Source organism: Salmo salar, chromosome 09, assembly GCF_965601325.2.
Source record: "Salmo salar chromosome 09, fSalSal1, whole genome shotgun sequence".
Classification (NCBI taxonomy): domain Eukaryota; kingdom Metazoa; phylum Chordata; class Actinopteri; order Salmoniformes; family Salmonidae; genus Salmo; species Salmo salar.
In genome coordinates this window covers 48,921,543-48,941,825 of record NC_138299.1, presented here as the reverse complement: position 1 = coordinate 48,941,825, position 20,283 = coordinate 48,921,543, and the positions used below count along the sequence as shown (strand labels likewise).

General features: G+C 43.9%; 1 protein-coding gene across 3 annotated transcripts in view; it reads right to left on the bottom strand.

Annotated features, from left to right (window-relative positions):
• Positions 1-9,289: 9,289 nt before the first annotated feature.
• The window catches only part of LOC106591009 (sodium/calcium exchanger 3), a 241,767-nt gene continuing 230,773 nt past the window's right edge, over positions 9,290-20,283 (bottom strand). For all 3 annotated transcript variants that reach the window (XM_045723739.2, XM_045723740.2, XM_045723741.2), the window contains 2 exons: positions 18,677-18,863; positions 9,290-17,395 (listed from right to left, as the gene is read on the bottom strand). In XM_045723739.2, the coding sequence (XP_045579695.1) occupies positions 17,019-17,395; positions 18,677-18,863 (564 nt within the window). In that variant the 3' untranslated portion in view covers positions 9,290-17,018. The remainder of the gene's footprint in view (positions 17,396-18,676; positions 18,864-20,283) is intronic.

Here is a 20,283-nt window from a genome sequence, read left to right as displayed (position 1 = left end):
AGCAGGATTCTGTCAACCCAGTAGGGCCATGATGTTGTGATGCTGCAGCAGGATTCTTACCCCCAGTAGGGCCATGGTGTTGTGATGCTGCAGCAGGATTCTTAACCCCAGTAGGGCCATGGTGTTGTGATGCTGCAGCAGGATTCTTACCCCCAGTAGGGCCATGATATTGGGATGGTGCAGCAGGATTCTGACCCCCAGTAGGGCCATGATATTGGGATGGTGCAGCAGGATTCTGACCCCCAGTAGGGCCATGATGTTGTGATGCTGCAGCAGGATTCTGACCCCCAGTAGGGCCATGATGTTGTGATGCTGCAGCAGGATTCTGACTCCCAGTAGGGCCATGATATTGGGATGGTGCAGCATGGTGAACAGCTTGGCCTCCTGACGAACGCCCACCAAGGTCTGTCCCTCCTCCTCATCAGGGTCCCGCCTCGCAGCCTTCTCCACCATCCGCCATTCGGAACAGTACACCTTCCCAAAAGAAGGAGACAGGGTATGAAGGAGCAGGGTAATTAATAGCAGGGTATGAAGGAGACAGGGTATGAGGGAGACAGGGTATGAAGGAGTAGGGTATGAAAGAGACAGGGTTTGAAGGAGACAGGGTATGAAGGCGCAGGGTATGAGGTAGCAGGGTATGAAGTAGCAGGGTATGAAGGAACAGGGTATGAAGTAGACAGGGTTTGAAGGAGACAGGGTATGAATGAGCAGGGTATGAAGGAGACAGGGTATGAAGGAAACAGGGTATGAGGGAGACAGGGTATGAAGGAGACAGGGTTTGAAGGAGACAGGGTTGGAAGGAAACAGGGTATGAAGGAGTCGGGGTATGAAGGAGACAGGGTTTGAAGGAGGCAGGGTTTGAAGGAGACAGGGGTACAGAGAAATAGGACAAAGTGAGCAGGACGGTAGGTAGCCTAGCGGTTAAGAGCAGATAGCCTAGCGGTTAGAGCAGGCAGCCTAGCGGTTAGAGCAGGCAGCCTAGCGGTTAAGAGCAGATAGCCTAGCGGTTAGAGCAGGCAGCCTAGCGGTTAAGAGCAGATAGCCTAGCGGTTAGAGCAGGCAGCCTAGCGGTTAAGAGCAGGTAATCTAGCGGTTAGAGCAGGTAGCCTAGCGGTTAGAGCAGGCAGCCTAGCGGTTAGAGCAGGTAGCCTAGCGGTTATGAGCAGGTAGCCTAGCGGTTAGAGCAGGCAGCCTAGCGGTTAAGAGCAGGCAGCCTAGCGGTTAAGAGCAGGCAGCCTAGCGGTTAGAGCAGTTAGCCTAGCGGTTAGAACAGTTAGCCTAGCGGTTAGAGCAGGTAGCCTAGCGGTTAGAGCAGGTAGCCTAGCGGTTAGAGCAGGCAGCCTAGCGGTTAGAGCAGGCAGCCTAGCAGTTAGAGCAGGCAGCCTAGCGGTTAGAGCAGGTAGCCTAGCGGTTAGAGCAGGCAGCCTAGCGGTTAGAGCAGGCAGCCTAGCGGTTAGAGCAGGCAGCCTAGCAGTTAGAGCAGGCAGCCTAGCGGTTATGAGCAGGTAGCTTAGCGGTTAGAGCAGGTAGCCTAGCGGTTAGAGCAGGCAGCCTAGCGGTTAGAGCAGTTAGCCTAGCGGTTATGAGTGTTGGTGTCATGGCTGTCAAAAGGAGAGGACCTTTACCATGGTCAGGATGTGACAGTTGGGCCAGTAACAGAAAGGTTGCTGGTTCAAATCCCCCAGCCGACTAGGTGAAAAGAAATCTGTCGATGTGCCCTTGAGTAAGGTACTTAACCCTAATGGCTCCTGTAAACGGCTCTGGATTAGAGCGTCTGCTAAATGACTAACATGTACAAAAGATGATGTTCATTTAACAGGCTATAGACAGAAGATTATTGGTTGATCTGTACGGAGGTACGAGAACAGGTCCCTGCTCAGACACAGCCTGTACGGAGGTAAGAGAACAGGTCCCTGCTCAGACACAGCCTGTACGGAGGTAAGAGAACAGGTCTCTGCTCAGACACAGCCTGTACGGAGGTAAGAGAACAGGTCGCTGCTCAGACACAGCCTGTACGGAGGTAAGAGAACAGGTCTCTGCTCAGACACAGCCTGTACGGAGGTAAGAGAACAGGTCTCTGCTCAGACACAGCCTGTACGGAGGTAGGAGAACAGGTCTCTGCTCAGACACAGCCTGTACGGAGGTAAGAGAACAGGTCGCTGCTCAGACACAGCCTGTACGGAGGTAGGAGAACAGGTCTCTGCTCAGACACAGCCTGTACGGAGGTAGGAGAACAGGTCGCTGCTCAGACACAGCCTGTACGGAGGTAGGAGAACAGGTCTCTGCTCAGACACAGCCTGTACGGAGGTAAGAGAACAGGTCGCTGCTCAGACACAGCCTGTACGGAGGTAGGAGAACAGGTCGCTGCTCAGACACAGCCTGTACGGAGGTAGGAGAACAGGTCCCTGCTCAGACACAGCCTGTACGGAGGTAGGAGAACAGGTCCCTGCTTGATGTGATTGATGAGATAGTTAAGCTCTGTGTAACTTCTGTATGTGTAAGAGCAAGACAAATGTATTTCTGGTTGAATTGAGCCTCCAATGTGAGCTTGTAATGATTATTGGGGCTCTATGGTGCACACAGTTGAAATGAAGATTCCTAACATGCCTGTTAAAGAATGACACTATACAGGTAAGATAGACCCTGACAGGGTTATGACACTATACAGGTAAGATAGACCCTGACAGGGTTATGACACTATACAGGTAAGATAGACCCTGACAGGGTTATGATACTATACAGGTAAGATAGACCCTGACAGGGTTATGACACTATACAGGTAAGATAGACCCTGACAGGGTTATGACACTATACAGGTAAGATAGACCCTGACAGGGATATGATACTATACAGGTAAGATAGACCCTGACAGGGTTATGACACTATACAGGTAAGATAGACCCTGACAGGGTTATGACACTATACAGGTAAGATAGACCCTGACAGGGATATGATACTATACAGGTAAGATAGACCCTGACAGGGTTATGACACTATACAGGTAAGATAGACCCTGACAGGGATATGATACTATACAGGTAAGATAGACCCTGACAGGGTTATGACACTATACAGGTAAGATAGACCCTGACAGGGTTATGACACTATACAGGTAAGATAGACCCTGACAGGGTTATGACACTATACAGGTAAGATAGACCCTGACAGTGATATGATACTATACAGGTAAGATAGACCCTGACAGGGTTATGACACTATACAGGTAAGATAGACCCTGACAGGGATATGATACTATACAGGTAAGATAGACCCTGACAGGGTTATGACACTATACAGGTAAGATAGACCCTGACAGGGTTATGATACTATACAGGTAAGATAGACCCTGACAGGGTTATGACACTATACAGGTAAGATAGACCCTGACAGGGATATGATACTATACATGGAAAGATAGACCCTGACAGGGTTATGATACTATACAGGTAAGATAGACCCTGACAGGGTTATGATACTATACAGGTAAGATAGACCCTGACAGGGTTATGATACTATACAGGTAAGATAGACCCTGACAGGGTTATGACACTATACAGGTAAGATAGACCCTGACAGGGTTATGATACTATACAGGTAAGATAGACCCTGACAGGGATATGATACTATACAGGTAAGATAGACCCTGACAGGGTTATGACACTATACAGGTAAGATAGACCCTGACAGGGGATATGATACTATACAGGTAAGATAGACCCTGACAGGGATATGATACTATACAGGTAAGATAGACCCTGACAGGGTTATGACACTATACAGGTAAGATAGACCCTGACAGGGGATATGATACTATACAGGTAAGATAGACCCTGACAGGGATATGATACTATACAGGTAAGATAGACCCTGACAGGGATATGATACTATACAGGTAAGATAGACCCTGACAGGGTTATGATACTATACAGGTAAGATAGACCCTGACAGGGATATGACACTATACAGGTAAGATAGACCCTGACAGGGATATGATACTATACAGGTAAGATAGACCCTGACAGGGTTATGACACTATACAGGTAAGATAGACCCTGACAGGGTTATGATACTATACAGGTAAGATAGACCCTGACAGGGATATGATACTATACAGGTAAGATAGACCCTGACAGGGTTATGATACTATACAGGTAAGATAGACCCTGACAGGGATATGATACTATACAGGTAAGATAGACCCTGACAGGGTTATGATACTATACAGGTAAGATAGACCCTGACAGGGATATGACACTATACAGGTAAGATAGACCCTGACAGGGGATATGACACTATACAGGTAAGATAGACCCTGACAGGGATATGATACTATACAGGTAAGATAGACCCTGACAGGGATATGATACTATACAGGTAAGATAGACCCTGACAGGGTTATGACACTATACAGGTAAGATAGACCCTGACAGGGTTATGACACTATACAGGTAAGATAGACCCTGACAGGGTTATGACACTATACAGGTAAGATAGACCCTGACAGGGTTATGACACTATACAGGTAAGATAGACCCTGACAGGGATATGACACTATACAGGTAAGATAGACCCTGACAGGGATATGACACTATACAGGTAAGATAGACCCTGACAGGGGATATGATACTATACAGGTAAGATAGACCCTGACAGGGTTATGATACTATACAGGTAAGATAGACCCTGACAGGGTTATGATACTATACAGGTAAGATAGACCCTGACAGGGATATGACACTATACAGGTAAGATAGACCCTGACAGGGTTATGACACTATACAGGTAAGATAGACCCTGACAGGGATATGATACTATACAGGTAAGATAGACCCTGACAGGGATATGACACTATACAGGTAAGATAGACCCTGACAGGGTTATGACACTATACAGGTAAGATAGACCCTGACAGGGTTATGACACTATACAGGTAAGATAGACCCTGACAGGGTTATGACACTATACAGGTAAGATAGACCCTGACAGGGATATGACACTATACAGGTAAGATAGACCCTGACAGGGATATGACACTATACAGGTAAGATAGACCCTGACAGGGGATATGATACTATACAGGTAAGATAGACCCTGACAGGGTTATGATACTATACAGGTAAGATAGACCCTGACAGGGTTATGATACTATACAGGTAAGATAGACCCTGACAGGGATATGACACTATACAGGTAAGATAGACCCTGACAGGGTTATGACACTATACAGGTAAGATAGACCCTGACAGGGATATGATACTATACAGGTAAGATAGACCCTGACAGGGATATGATACTATACAGGTAAGATAGACCCTGACAGGGATATGATACTATACAGGTAAGATAGACCCTGACAGGGTTATGACACTATACAGGTAAGATAGACCCTGACAGGGTTATGAAACTATACAGGTAAGATAGACCCTGACAGGGTTATGATACTATACAGGTAAGATAGACCCTGACAGGGATATGACACTATACAGGTAAGATAGACCCTGGCAGGGTTATGATACTATACAGGTAAGATAGACCCTGACAGGGTTATGACACTATACAGGTAAGATAGACCCTGACAGGGTTATGACACTATACAGGTAAGATAGACCCTGACAGGGATATGATACTATACAGGTAAGATAGACCCTGACAGGGTTATGATACTATACAGGTAAGATAGACCCTGACAGGGTTATGACACTATACAGGTAAGATAGACCCTGACAGGGAATTCTCCAGCTTCAGGCCCTAATACCCACAGTATATCTAAGACACAGTCTACAGAGTAACAGTATATCTAAGACACAGTCTACAGAGTTACAGTATATCTAAGACACAGTCTACAGAGTTACAGTATATCTAAGACACAGTCTACAGAGTAACAGTATATCTAAGACACAGTCTACAGAGTAACAGTATATCTAAGACACAGTCTACAGAGTTACAATATATCTAAGACACAGTCTACAGAGTAACAGTATATCTAAGACACAGTCTACAGAGTAACAGTATATCTAAGACACAGTCTACAGAGTTACAATATATCTAAGACACAGACTACAGAGTAACAGTATATCTAAGACACAGTCTACAGAGTTACAATATATCTAAGACAGTCTACAGAGTAACAGTATATCTAAGACACAGTCTACAGAGTAACAGTATATCTAAGACACAGTCTACAGAGTTACAATATATCTAAGACACAGTCTACAGAGTTACAATATATCTAAGACACAGTCTACAGAGTAACAGTATATCTAAGACACAGTCTACAGAGTTACAGTATATCTAAGACACAGTCTACAGAGTTACAATATATCTAAGACACAGTCTACAGAATAACAGTATATCTAAGACACAGTCTACAGAGTTACAGTATATCTAAGACACAGTCTACAGAGTAATAATATATCTAAGATACAGTCTACAGAGTAATAATATATCTAAGACATAGACTACAGAGTAATAATATATCTAAGACACAGACTACAGAGTAATAATATATCTAAGACACAGTCTACAGAGTAATAATATATTTAAGAAACAGACTACAGAGTAATAATATATCTAAGACATAGACTACAGAGTAATAATATATCTAAGACACAGACTACAGAGTAATAATATATCTAAGACACAGTCTACAGAGTAATAATATATTTAAGACACAGACTACAGAGTAATAATATATCTAAGACATAGACTACAGAGTAATAATATATCTAAGACACAGTCTACAGAGTAATAATATATCTAAGACACAGACTACAGAGTAATAATATATCTAAGACACAGTCTACAGAGTAATAATATATCTAAGACACAGTCTACAGAGTAATAATATATCTAAGACACAGTCTACAGAGTAATAATATATCTAAGACAGAGTCTACAGAGTAATAATATATCTAAGACACAGTCTACAGAGTAATAATATATCTAAGACACAGTCTACAGAGTAATAATATATCTAAGACAGTCTACAGTGTAATAATATATCTAAGACACAGTCTACAGAGTAATACTATATCTAAGACACAGTCTACAGAGTAATAATATATCTAAGACACAGTCTACATAGTAATAATATATCTAAGACACAGTCTACAGAGTAATAATATATCTAAGACACAGTCTACAGAGTAATAATATATCTAAGACACAGACTACAGAGTTACAGTATATCTAAGACACAGTCTACAGAGTAATAATATATCTAAGACACAGTCTACAGAGTAATAATATATCTAAGACACAGACCAAAGTAGATACAGCTGCTTCAGTTTGCCCACAATTTATTCATTTATCATATTGACTGGTGGACTATATGCCATTTATAAAGCACACAGTGGGCAATCCAATATGTTTGGCGCATGCTCAGAATACAAAGTCCCAGGGATGCTGCAACGCAGAATGTACAGAGGGAAGACGAGAACAGAGCCGAGCGTCTCTTGAAATGATGAGCGACGTTATGATGATAGAACGGTGCAGGGCTCAAGGTCATGTTTGAAGGAGAACATGATCATCGGGAGGGATCAGCCAATCGTGAAAAAGGAAAATGGACTACTTCAAAATGGAGATTGCCTGAATGGCACTGCACACGCTGTCACAGATGCTGTAATGGCACAGATACAAAGATGACTCGTCTATCTATCTCTATGGTGACAACCGTAATAGTGCCAATATTTCAGGGTTACAACAACAACGATTCCTTTCTGTAGGCTAATTACTAGGCTTATGGGCTATCATGTAGTCTAGTTTGACATACTTAGGCCTACCATTCTGTTTTGTATGTGACTAGCACACCCTTATACAACAGCAGCGATAAACTTTCGATAAACAGCTACGACGACAACAGAGAGATGGGTAGCTGTTTCAGCACTATGGACAGCACCGACGACAACAGAGAGATGGGTAGCCGTTTCAGCACCATGGACAGTGGACAGCGCCTCACCTGTCCATCAATGAGAGAAGACCGCAAGCCAAGCAGCAGCTGTGTTGGGCTGGTGTACGATGCTGCAGGCAGGCAGGCAGGCAGGCAGGCAAGGCAGGCGGGCAGGCGGGCAGGCGGGCAGGCAGGCAGGCAGGCAGGCAGGCAAGGCAGGCGGGCAGGCGGGCAGGCAGGCATGTCGGCTATTTGAGAGCAACAATTGTGGTCGGTCGCTGATCTACAAGTCAGTAGGGTAGCTATTTAAGATGCTAGATCATTTTATAGATCAATGACCTTCTCTGCCATGCATGCGTATTGCTCTCCTTCCCCTTAACCCTAACTTGAAAATTGTAACCTACATTTATAGGAAATAATTGGTTGATTATTTTTTTTAAATACTGCCCACTGACTCGTCAGTTGTGGCTAATATAATTATAGAATTTCCCATAGATCTGACAACATAACTTGGATAAAAATGCACCACAGATCTCAACAAAGATGTTTCAAATTGTCTCCTTTATTATGTTATTGACAAAACAAAAATCGAAAAATTAACAAATTGGCAATAAATTAATTAAATTAAGGTTAATTTCATGCATAATTCCCTGAAATAAAAACAAACGTTTCATAGCGAGAAAGTAAAAAAAAACAAAAAAAAACAAACAACCAAATAATAAAAGAATAAAAAATGAACTATCCAACGATCTGAAGTACAGTGCAATCATCAATGTTGTTGTTGTTGTTGTTGTTGTGTGAACATCGTGACTTGAATTCAACCAAATCTTGAATCTGGATTCCCAGGTACCGTGGGGTTTGCTAGGTAGGCACACTATAACCATGGACGAACACATTGACTGCATGCGTCCCTAATGACATTGTATTTCCTACGTGGTGCACTTCTTTTGACCAGAACCCTTATTTACAGTAGCAGTGCACTATATAGGGGGAAAATGGTGTCATTTGGGACACAGTAATGTTCTGTATCTTACAGACAAAGCTATGCAGTACATCTCTGTCAACCAGTCAACCTGTAAAGCAGATTCAATTAATGTCCAGTTTCGTCATGACACCTATGTTGTAATAAGACATACAGTAAATATATAAAATATGTAAACATATATTTATATACATATATAAATATACAAACATACTACGTGAGGATGCTTTTGACAAAATAGACATTTAAAATCAATAATCATTTGACATATATAAATTGAAATGCATTGAAATTCAATTTTTTTTTCTTCCCCCCTCCCCCCGCCCGCTCCCCGCCACCCATAGATATCAGCTCAGTCAAATTCTGTGTGAATCAAAGTGTCAAAAACAGTCCAGAGTGAACGTCATCAACCAAGACTCCAATGTTTAAGTCAGTTTAATCGTCATGGTAGTCTTACTAGATTTTTGCTGTTTTTTTTTTGGTACAATATGCTGCTGGTACATGTAATATTGGGGTATGATGATATGCGATGGCTCAGGTCCTTTATAGGTTGCGTCACCTTCATAACATTGACTTGAGTCCCAAACGGCACCCCATTCCCTTTAGAGTGCACTAGTTTTGACCGGGGGCCCTTGGCACTATATAGGGAATAGGGTGCCGTTTGGGACACGTAAAACTGCGAGATGGACATGATAAAAACATTGCAATTCATGAGAGAACATGGTACAAGGTACAAGACGAGATACATTGGAACGGAACATGGTACAAGGTACAAGATGAGATACATTGGAACGGAACATGGTACAAGGTACAAGATGAGATACATTGGAACGGAACATGGTACAAGGTACAAGATGAGATACATTGGAACAATGCAGATCATTGTTGACAGGCTTTTGCAGAGGGATTGATTTTACTTTTATCAGCACCAAAACAAGTTATTTTTAAATCTGAATTAGAAAAAAACTTTTAGGTAAATATATTATAAACAACTCTATTTGATCTGGGACATCAGTATAGAGAAACTCCATACCTCTCTTTTTGGATATTTGTAAAAGCATGTCACAATTTGAAATAAAAGTTTCTTTCAAAGTTGCCATGCATACTGTTACAGCAACGCCGATTCAAAAAATAAACAACTTCAGATTTTGTTGCAAATTATGGTGATTCCTAACATGTAAACAAAGCAAATACCATGACGACATCACATACAACCACACTCTGTGGACAAAAATATCATCTTAAAAGTCCATTTCTATTTTTAAATACTGTTCCTGACTTCTGTAAAATCCAGTGTAATATGGTGGTAAATTACAACATAGGGTGACAGCTATAGATTAACTATATTATGGAAGCATGTCTGTTGTCACGCAAAGAACCAATAGGGGAGTGGTATCAAAGAACCAATAGGGGAGTGGTATCAAAGAACCAATAGGGGAGTGGTATCAAAGAACCAATAGGGGAGTGGTATCAAAGAACGAATAGGGGGGTGGTATCAAAGAACCAATAGGGGAGTGGTATCAAAAAACGAATAGGGGGGTGGTATCAAAGAACCAATAGGGGAGTGGTATCAAAGAACCAATAGGGGGGTGGTATCAAAGAACCAATAGGGGGGTGGTATCAAAGAACCAATAGGGGAGTGGTATCAAAGAACCAATAGGGGGGTGGTATCAAAGAACCAATAGGGGGGTGGTATCAAAGAACCAATAGGGGAGTGGTATCAAAGAACCAATAGGGGAGTGGTATCAAAGAACCAATAGGGGTGTGGTATCAAAGAACCAATGGGGGTTGGTATCAAAGAACCAATAGGGGAGTGGTATCAAAGAACCAATAAGGGGGTGGTATCAAAGAACCAATAGGGGGGTGGTATCAAAGAACCAATGGGGGGTGGTATCAAAGAACCAATAGGGGGTTGGTATCAAAGAACTTTCACTTCAGACACAAATGTTTATTTTAACCATGACAATTCTTCTACCTCCATTAAAACATGTTCTCATCCCTTCACAACATGAGTGACAATGACAGCATTCTCAACTGTGCTGTAAAACACACACAATCACATGTATGTACAAATCAACTCTTCTCACGTGAAACAAAATCATGAATAAAACCAAACTAACAAAAGTATCCGCCACTAAAGCAACAAATAAGACTGGCACCATGCTAAATATATTTTGTGATTTGTATGTAGATAAGATAAGTTCTTTAAAAAAAAAATATTGATTTATATCCTTCTATTTGTGCAGGTCGCTTGTTAACACGGCAATTCTTGTTTTCTATAAGACTCTCAGCAAGGGGGGAGGGGGGGGGAGTATGGCGTTTGATAATCACACACACACACACACTACGGTGGACGTAAATGATGACATAGTAAGCACACGTTACTGTGTTTGTCTGTAAACATATAGAATGACGTACACTTGTAATAAAGCTAGCCTGAGTGCCAGTCCTTTCCCACTCTTTAGACAACTCGTTACGGAACTGTCATGCAAATGACTCGACAATGACAATGGAGTAGGGTAAAAAACACAAACAGATCTGGGACCAGGCAACCCACTGTAACCGATGTGAAATGGCTAGTTAGTTAGCGGGGGTGTGCGCTAATAGCGTTTCAATCGGTGACGTCACTCGCTCTGAGACTTGAAGTAGGGTTTCCCCTTGCGTTGCAAGGGCCGCGGCTTTTGTGGCGCGATGGGTAACGATGCTGATGTCTCATGATAGAGAGGAAACTATAAATACAAACTGGGGGGTTATGAAGAGTGGACCAGACCAGACCAAGGGAAGGGAATCGAAGGGAAGAGGCAACCACACAACAAGGGCTGGAGGTTAATATTGAGATTGACACCCCTCCCCCTGGTGGTACCTGAGTGTCACTGCGGCTTTCTGGGTCACCCTTTGATGACCTCATCGTGTTACTAGGTTGTATTCATTAGTCACACACCGTAGCAAAATGTTTAGCAACGGAAAGAATTTTTGCAATGAAAACGAGGATTTCTATTGGACAAAAATCAGGTAGGTTCCTTTCCCGTTTCGTTCTGTTTGGTTCTTAGCAGGGGTTGGAACCAGTTCAGGGAACAGAAACGCAAACTGGAAAATAATTAAATTATTTGAGGGACAGAATCAGAACCGGGAACGAAAGTGATCTATATGGTTCTGGAACAGAACCGTTATTTTAAAAGCATGGGAACCGGTTAATAACGTTGTTTTTTTATGTTCCAGACATTTTTTTCCCAGTCCCACAAAAATCGCCACAAAGCGCTTATGCAAAGCCCTCACTCTGTTACTCAGAAACTTATGCCAGTGTGTGTGTAGGCTACCTGACCTGACGTTAAAAGCGTGATTCAGAAAGTAGGGAGAGAGATGATTAATTAGAGAAGAATGGATTTTCAATGCTAGTTAAGGATACTCTAGTTATCATATTTCACATTGGATTTATTAACAACAACAAAAAAAGGTAGGACGTGTTTTAAATTCTGGTGCTGCTCTGCACACACGACCTTGTTAGCTAGCTAACGTTAGCTCTGGTCCGACGTTAAGCCCACTGTCGGAAGGTCAAAGACATTCAAAGTTACTCCATAGAAGCCTCTCCTCCGTAGATATATAAGTCTGTGGGCCTAATTCAGTTAATGCATGTCATAAGATGCCCAGCGCTTCATGACAAGCCTCCTCCACCCTCTCTCGCTCCCTCCCAACCCGCAAAATATCAGTCGCATCTTGCACCCTACACTTGTCTGTCCATAGTGAGTGGCAGCACAGTGTGTGTGTGTGTGTGTGTGTGTGTGTTTTTCATAAGACAACTGGCTCTTAAATGACTTTCCTATAACGATTAAATATCTTACCTGCTCCATAGCAAGCTGCTCTATCCGCACCGATTAGTGAAGTCATTTAATACTGAGCAACATTTCAGAGGTTTTAAAAGGGAGTTGAAAGGAGTTGATATAAACCAGTACTTTTTTGTTGTTGTTGTTTAGAATTGGTTCAAAACTTTGCTGGTCGGAAAACAGTGAAACGGACCCCCCAAAAAATAATATAGTTCTGAAACAAAATCATTTTGGTTCCAAACCCTGGTTCCTAGTGAATACATTCTTGATGTTGTAGCTGTACCTCTCTGCTCTTTGGTTCTCTACACAGATTTAAAATGGCCAACAATCAGGAATTTAAATAATAGACTACAGTACAGGTATATAAAGAAAACAACACATATCTGATTGTTGAGAGCTTTAAATTAGTATACATGAATTCTCTCTTTAACACTATTAAACCATGTTTATCTCTCTCTCTCCCTTTTTCTCTGTCTCTCTCTCTCCCTCTCTCTCTCTCCCACTCTCTCTTTAACACTATTAAACCATGTTTATCTCTCTCCCTTTTTCTCCCTCTCTCTCTCTCCCTCTCCCTCTCTCTCTCTCTCTCTCTCTCTCCCTCTCCCTCTCTCTCTCTCTCTCTCTCCCTCTCTCTCCCACTCTCTCTTTAACACTATTAAACCATGTTTATCTCTCTCTCATTTTCTCTCTCTCCCTCTCTCTCTCTCTCTTTAAAATGTCTCTCTCTCTTATAAATTTCACTCATCGACAAGAGTCACTAGAGACTCAAAGCCACAAGAGCGTAGAACACATTTCGAACAAACGATAACACTTATTTCCCTTTGACTATGTAACAAATGATTAAAAGTATGACATGAATGTCATGAAAAGCTTGTCAATGAGACATGAGTCAGGCCATCTCATCTCAACCCTCTCAAACCATGCTGGTAGTGAGCTACAGATGCAGCAAAGGGCTTCGTCATTTCAACGGGTGTGCCATACAAGTCATTGTAGTTAAATATTGCCATCTTGTAGCACATGAGAACAAATAGCAGAAGTCTCAATAAATTGATGTTTACAGCAAAGTGCATCATGGAAGAACAGTAGAAAAATACCTCTGAATTATCAATCAGTTCCAGTTCTCTGCAGAAACACTTTTTTTTTTTGGAGGGGGGGGGGATTTTTTGTTGTTGTTTGATTTAATAAAATGTGAAAACTTTGTGAGAGCAATATATTTATATTAATAATAAATTAAAATACAACGTTTCTTTAATTCATTAGGTAAGATGTAATACATATTTAGGAAAACATGAAGACGACATCGGGGTACATCTCAAATGGCAGCCTATTCCCTATGTAGTGCACTACTGTTGACCAGGGCCCTATTCCCTATGTAGTGCACTACTGTTGACCAGGGCCCTATTCCCTATGTAGTGCACTACTGTTGACCAGGGCCCTATTCCCTATGTAGTGCACTACTGTTGACCAGGTCCCTATTCCCTATGTAGTGCATTACTGTTGACCAGAGCCCTATTCCCTATGTAGTGCACTACTGTCGACCAGGTCCCTATTCCCTATGTAGTGCACTACTGTCGACCAGGGCCCTATTCCCTATGTAGTGCACTACTGTTGACCAGGGCCCTATTCCCTATGTAGTGCACTACTGTCGACCAGGGCCCTATTCCCTATGTAGTGCACTACTGTCGACCAGGGCCCTATTCCCTATGTAGTGCACTACTGTTGACCAGAGCCCTATTCCCTATATAGTGCACTACTGTTGACCAGGGCCCTATTCCCTATGTAGTGCACTACTGTTGACCAGAGCCCTATTCCCTATGTAGTGCACTACTGTTGACCAGGGCCCTATTCCCTATGTAGTGCACTACTGTTGACCAGAGCCCTATTCCCTATGTAGTGCACTACTGTTGACCAGAGCCCTATTCCCTATGTAGTGCACTACTGTTGACCAGGGCCCTATTCCCTATGTAGTGCACTACTGTTGACCAGGGCCCTATTCCCTATGTAGTGCACTACTGTTGACCAGGGCCCTATTCCCTATGTAGTGCACTACTGTTGACCAGAGCCCTATTCCCTATGTAGTGCACTACTGTTGACCAGGGCCCTATTCCCTATGTAGTGCACTACTGTTGACCAGGGCCCTATTCCCTATGTAGTGCACTACTGTTGACCAGGGGCCTATTCCATATTTACATTTACATTTTTACATTTAAGTCATTTAGCAGACGCTCTTATCCAGAGCGACTTATAATGTAGTGCACTACTGTTGACCAGAGCCCTATTCCCTATGTAGTGCACTACTGTTGACCAGGGCCCTATTCCCTATGTAGTGCACTACTGTTGACCAGGGCCCTATTCCCTATGTAGTGCACTACTGTTGACCAGGGCCCTATTCCCTATGTAGTGCACTACTGTTGACCAGGGCCCTATTCCCTATGTAGTGCACTACTGTTGACCAGGGCCCTATTCCCTATGTAGTGCACTACTGTTGACCAGGGCCCTATTCCCTATGTAGTGCACTACTGTTGACCAGGGCCCTATTCCCTATATAGTGCACTACTGTTGACCAGAGCCCTATTCCCTATGTAGTGCACTACTGTTGACCAGGGCCCTATTCCCTATGAAGTGCACTACTGTTGACCAGGGCCCTATTCCCTATGTAGTGCACTACTGTTGACCAGGGCCCTATTCCCTATGTAGTGCACTACTGTTGACCATGGCCCTATTCCCTATGTAGTGCACTACTGTTGACCAGAGCCCTATTCCCTATGTAGTGCACTACTGTTGACCAGGTCCCTATTCCCTATGTAGTGCACTACTGTTGACCAGGGCCCTATTCCCTATGTAGTGCACTACTGTTGACCAGAGCCCTATTCCCTATGTAGTGCACTACTGTTGACCAGGGCCCTATTCCCTATGTAGTGCACTACTGTTGACCAGGGCCCTATTCCCTATGTAGTGCACTACTGTTGACCAGAGCCCTATTCCCTATGTAGTGCACTACTGTTGACCAGGGCCCTATTCCCTATGTAGTGCACCAGAGCTTTATGGGAAAAAGTATTTCTCTCTGCAGGGTGCCATTTGAGACGTAGGTATCCTTTTCCCAGGATACGACACCCCCAAACCAAACCAAACCACAGCGGTCCTCTGTAGGACTGAAGAAGCCGAATGGGACAACATTGAAAAAAAATATTCAAAATATACAGAAAATATGTCTCTATATTATATATATATATATATAGAGAGAGAGAGAGTAGTGAAGCAATGTTCAAGGCAGTTTCATAATCCTTGTTTTTCTCTCCTTCTTGTTCTTATCCTCCCGTCTTTAGTTTGATAGTCGATCTGTCGTTACTTCGTTTTGATACTTCGTTTTTGATCTGTCGTTACTTCGTTTTGTTACGTCGTTTTTGATCTGTCGTTACTTCGTTTTTCTCCGTTGTTCCTCCTCTTTGCCTCTGAGAACTCTGCCGCTGCGTTCGTTCTTTAAAAATAAGAAACTAAAGTCCTGTGAGTCCATTCATCATCAACAACATATTTTCCATTAACGATATCATCATTTTTTTTGTTCTCCATAATGTAAGATCAGAAAATAGCATCTTTGATTTGTCTTTTTTTTGTTGTCTTTTTTGTTGTTGTTTAAAAAAAAGTTGTTCTCATCAAGGTGTTGAGAAAAATATAGACTTCTAATGGTAGCTCAGATCTCTCCAGCTTTAAGACCAGTTGTTGTCTCTTCTAGTGGAATACAAACCAGACCAGATGAGACCAGACCAGACCAGACCAGATGAGACCAGACCAGATGAGACCAGACCAGACCAGATGAGACCAGACCAGACCAGATGAGACCAGACCAGACCAGACCAGATGAGACCAGACCAGACCAGATGAGACCAGACCAGATGAGACCAAACCAAACCAGACCAGACCAGATGAGACCAGACCAGATGAGACCCACTCCTGGTGCTCTCACCCCAGTACGACGGTTCCTCAATCCCAGCTGTAAGCACTCCTACGTGGGTAACAGACCGGCTCTCAATGCCTTTACAAAGATAGATAGACTGACCACGTCTGGGGGTCCTTAGAGAGGGGTTGAGGGGAGGGTGGAGGAGAGAGGGTTATTACCACCACAAACCCCCTTCACTTCCTATTATTCTCCTCTTCTCATTCCTTTATACCGACACACCATCATTCCATCATTCCACATCATTCCCACTTTTACTTCCTAAAGTTCTACTTTGAACCTCCTGGAAGGAGCCTGAAAGGAGGCTCTAGAATGCTCCAGAAGCCTTTCAGAAGGGTTCTAGAAGTGTTCCAGAAGTGTTTCAGAGGTGTTCTAGAAGCCCTCTATATGACAGTAGGCCTCCATGCTGGAGAAGAAGATGTAGAGGAACCAGAGACTGAAGAAGAAGGCTGAGGTGGCCAGTCTGTGGCCGCGTGGCCCGCCCAGCTCCCCCCCGATGTGGGCCCGGCGGCGGTACAGCAGCACGGAGATCCCCAGGAAGGCGAAGATGGTGTAGAGGGTGACGGAGAAGGCCAGGGAGCCAGCCTCCACCACAAACTGCTTGCCCTGCATGTGCCAGTAGATGGCGGCTATCGACCACGCCACCCCGATGCCCAGGAACACGTTGACCGCGTTGCTGCCCGTCACGTTACCGATGGAGGCGTCTGCATATGTGTCCTGCACCGCCGCTACCTTACTGGCAAATGTGTCTGGAGAGAGAGAGAGAGAGAGAGAGATAGAGAGAGAGAGAGGGAGGGAGGGAGGGAGGGAGGGAGGGAGAGAGAGAGGGAGAGAGAGAGAGGGAGGGAGGGAGGGAGAGGGAGAGAGAGAGAGAGAGAGAGAGAGAGAGAGAGGGAAAGAGAGAGAGAGAGGGAAAGAGAGAGAGGGAAACAAAGAGAGAGAAGGAAACAAAGAGAGAGAGAGAGAGAGAGCGAGGGAAACAAAGAGAGAGAGAGAGGGAAACAGAGAGAGAGGGAAAGAGAGGGAAAGAGAGAGAGAGAAACAAAACGAGAGAGAGAGAGAGAGGGAAACAGAGAGAGAGGGAAAGAGAGAGAGAGAAGGAAACAGAGAGAGAGGGAAAGAGAGAGAGAGAGAGGGAAAGAGAGAGAGAGAGAGGGAAAGAGAGAGAGAAGGAAACAGAGAGAGAGAAGGAAACAGAGAGAAAGAGAGAGAAGGAAACAAAGAGAGAGAGAGAAACAACGCAAGAGAGAGAGAGAGAGGGAAAGAGAGAGAGAGAGAGGGAAAGAGAGAGAGAGAGGGAAAAAGAGAGAGGGAGGGAAAGAGAGAGAGAGGGAAACAAAGAGAAAGAGAGAGAAGGAAACAAAGAGAGAGAGAGAGGGAAACAAAGAGAGAGAGAGAGAGAGAGAGAGCACGAGGGAAACAAAGAGAGAGAGAGAGGGAAACAGAGAGAGAGGGAAAGAGAGGCAAAGAGAGAGAGAGAGAGAAACAAAGCGAGAGAGAGAGAGGGAAACAGAGAGAGAGAGAGAAGGAAACAGAGAGAGAGAGAGAGAGAGAGGGAAAGAGAGAGAGAGGGAAACAAAGAGAAAGAAAGAGAAGGAAACAAAGAGAGAGAGAGAGAGAGAGGGAAAGAGAGAGAGAGGGAAACAAAGAGAAAGAAAGAGAAGGAAACAAAGAGAGAGAGAGGGAAACAAAGAGAGAGGGAAAGAGAGAGAGAGAGGGAAACAAAGAGAGAGGGAAAGAGAGAGAGAGAGGGAAACAAAGAGAGAGAGGGAAACAGAGAGAAAGAAAGAGAAGGAAACAAAGAGAGAGAGGGAAAGAGAGAGAGAGAGGGAAACAAAGAGAGAGAGGGAAACAGAGAGAAAGAAAGAGAAGGAAATAAAGAGAGAGAGGGAAAGAGAGAGAGAGAGGGAAACAGAGAGAGAGAGAGAGCGAGCGAGAGGGAAACAGAGAGAAAGAGAGGATTCAGTTCACACAGTATGATAATCAATGCCCCGCAACCCACCCACACTACCACCCGTTCCTGAGCTCACCAGGAACAGATGTACCCAGCGCCACAAACACCACGGCAGTAACAGAGTCCTTCAGGCCGATGGTGCAGCCAAAGTGAGAGGCCAGATCTCCTATCACTGCGGTCAGCATGCCGATGATGACGATGGAGATGAAGAAGCAGGCCCAGCCGTTCAGGTAGTCCGTGGGAGGAACACAGGCGAACAGCACCTAATAATAATAACAACATGAATAATCCTAATTGAACACTTTACTGTAGGTGTCCTTATGAATGCATTCACAAAGCTTTATAACAGCTATATAAAACGTGAGCCGTCATTAAGTTACTTCATAGTTTTGACCCGATGGCAGTAAAGTGTTATCAATAATAATATCTGCCATTTAGCACACGGTTTTATCCAAAGCGACTTCCAGTCATGGATAAATGTTAGGTATGGGTGGCCCCAGCGGGAATTGAACCCACTATCCTGGCGTTGCTAGCGTCATGCTCTACCAACTGTGCTTACAGTGGACCTACAAGTCTTCAGTACAAGTCTTTGATGTATCCTGGGGACTATTGTGATATTGTCAAAGGATTTTAGATTATTCATCTGTGTGCGTTGCTAGCGTCATGCTCCACTGACAGAGGACCACCAACCAACTGACCTTCCAGAAGGTGTCTCTGACCTCTAACCTCTCTGTCAACTGACCTTCCAGAAGGTGTCTCTGACCTCTAACCTCTCTGTCAACTGACCTTCCAGAAGGTGTCTCTGACCTCTAATCTCTCAGTCAACTGATCTTCCAGAAGGTGTCTCTGACCTCTAACCTCTCAGTCAACTGATCTTCCAGAAGGTGTCTCTGACCTCTAACCTCTCTGTCAACTGACCTTCCAGAAGGTGTCTCTGACCTCTAACCTCTCTGTCAACTGACCTTCCAGAAGGTGTCTCTGACCTCTAACCTCTCTGTCAACTGACCTTCCAGAAGGTGTCTCTGACCTCTAACCTCTCTGTCAACTGACCTTCCAGAAGGTGTCTCTGACCTCTAACCTCTCTGTCAACTGACCTTCCAGAAGGTGTCTCTGACCTCTAACCTCTCAGTCAACTGATCTTCCAGAAGGTGTCTCTGACCTCTAATCTCTCAGTCAACTGATCTTCCAGAAGGTGTCTCTGACCTCTAATCTCTCTGTCAACTGACCTTCCAGAAGGTGTCTCTGACCTCTAACCTCTCAGTCAACTGATCTTCCAGAAGGTGTCTCTGACCTCTAATCTCTCAGTCAACTGATCTTCCAGAAGGTGTCTCTGACCTCTAACCTCTCTGTCAACTGACCTTCCAGAAGGTGTCTCTGACCTCTAATCTCTCAGTCAACTGATCTTCCAGAAGGTGTCTCTGACCTCTAATCCCTCAGTCAACTGATCTTCCAGAAGGTGTCTCTGACCTCTAACCTCTCTGTCAACTGACCTTCCAGAAGGTGTCTCTGACCTCTAATCTCTCAGTCAACTGATCTTCCAGAAGGTGTCTCTGACCTCTAATCTCTCAGTCAACTGATCTTCCAGAAGGTGTCTCTGACCTCTAATCTCTCAGTCAACTGATCTTCCAGAAGGTGTCTCTGACCTCTAATCTCTCAGTCAACTGATCTTCCAGAAGGTGTCTC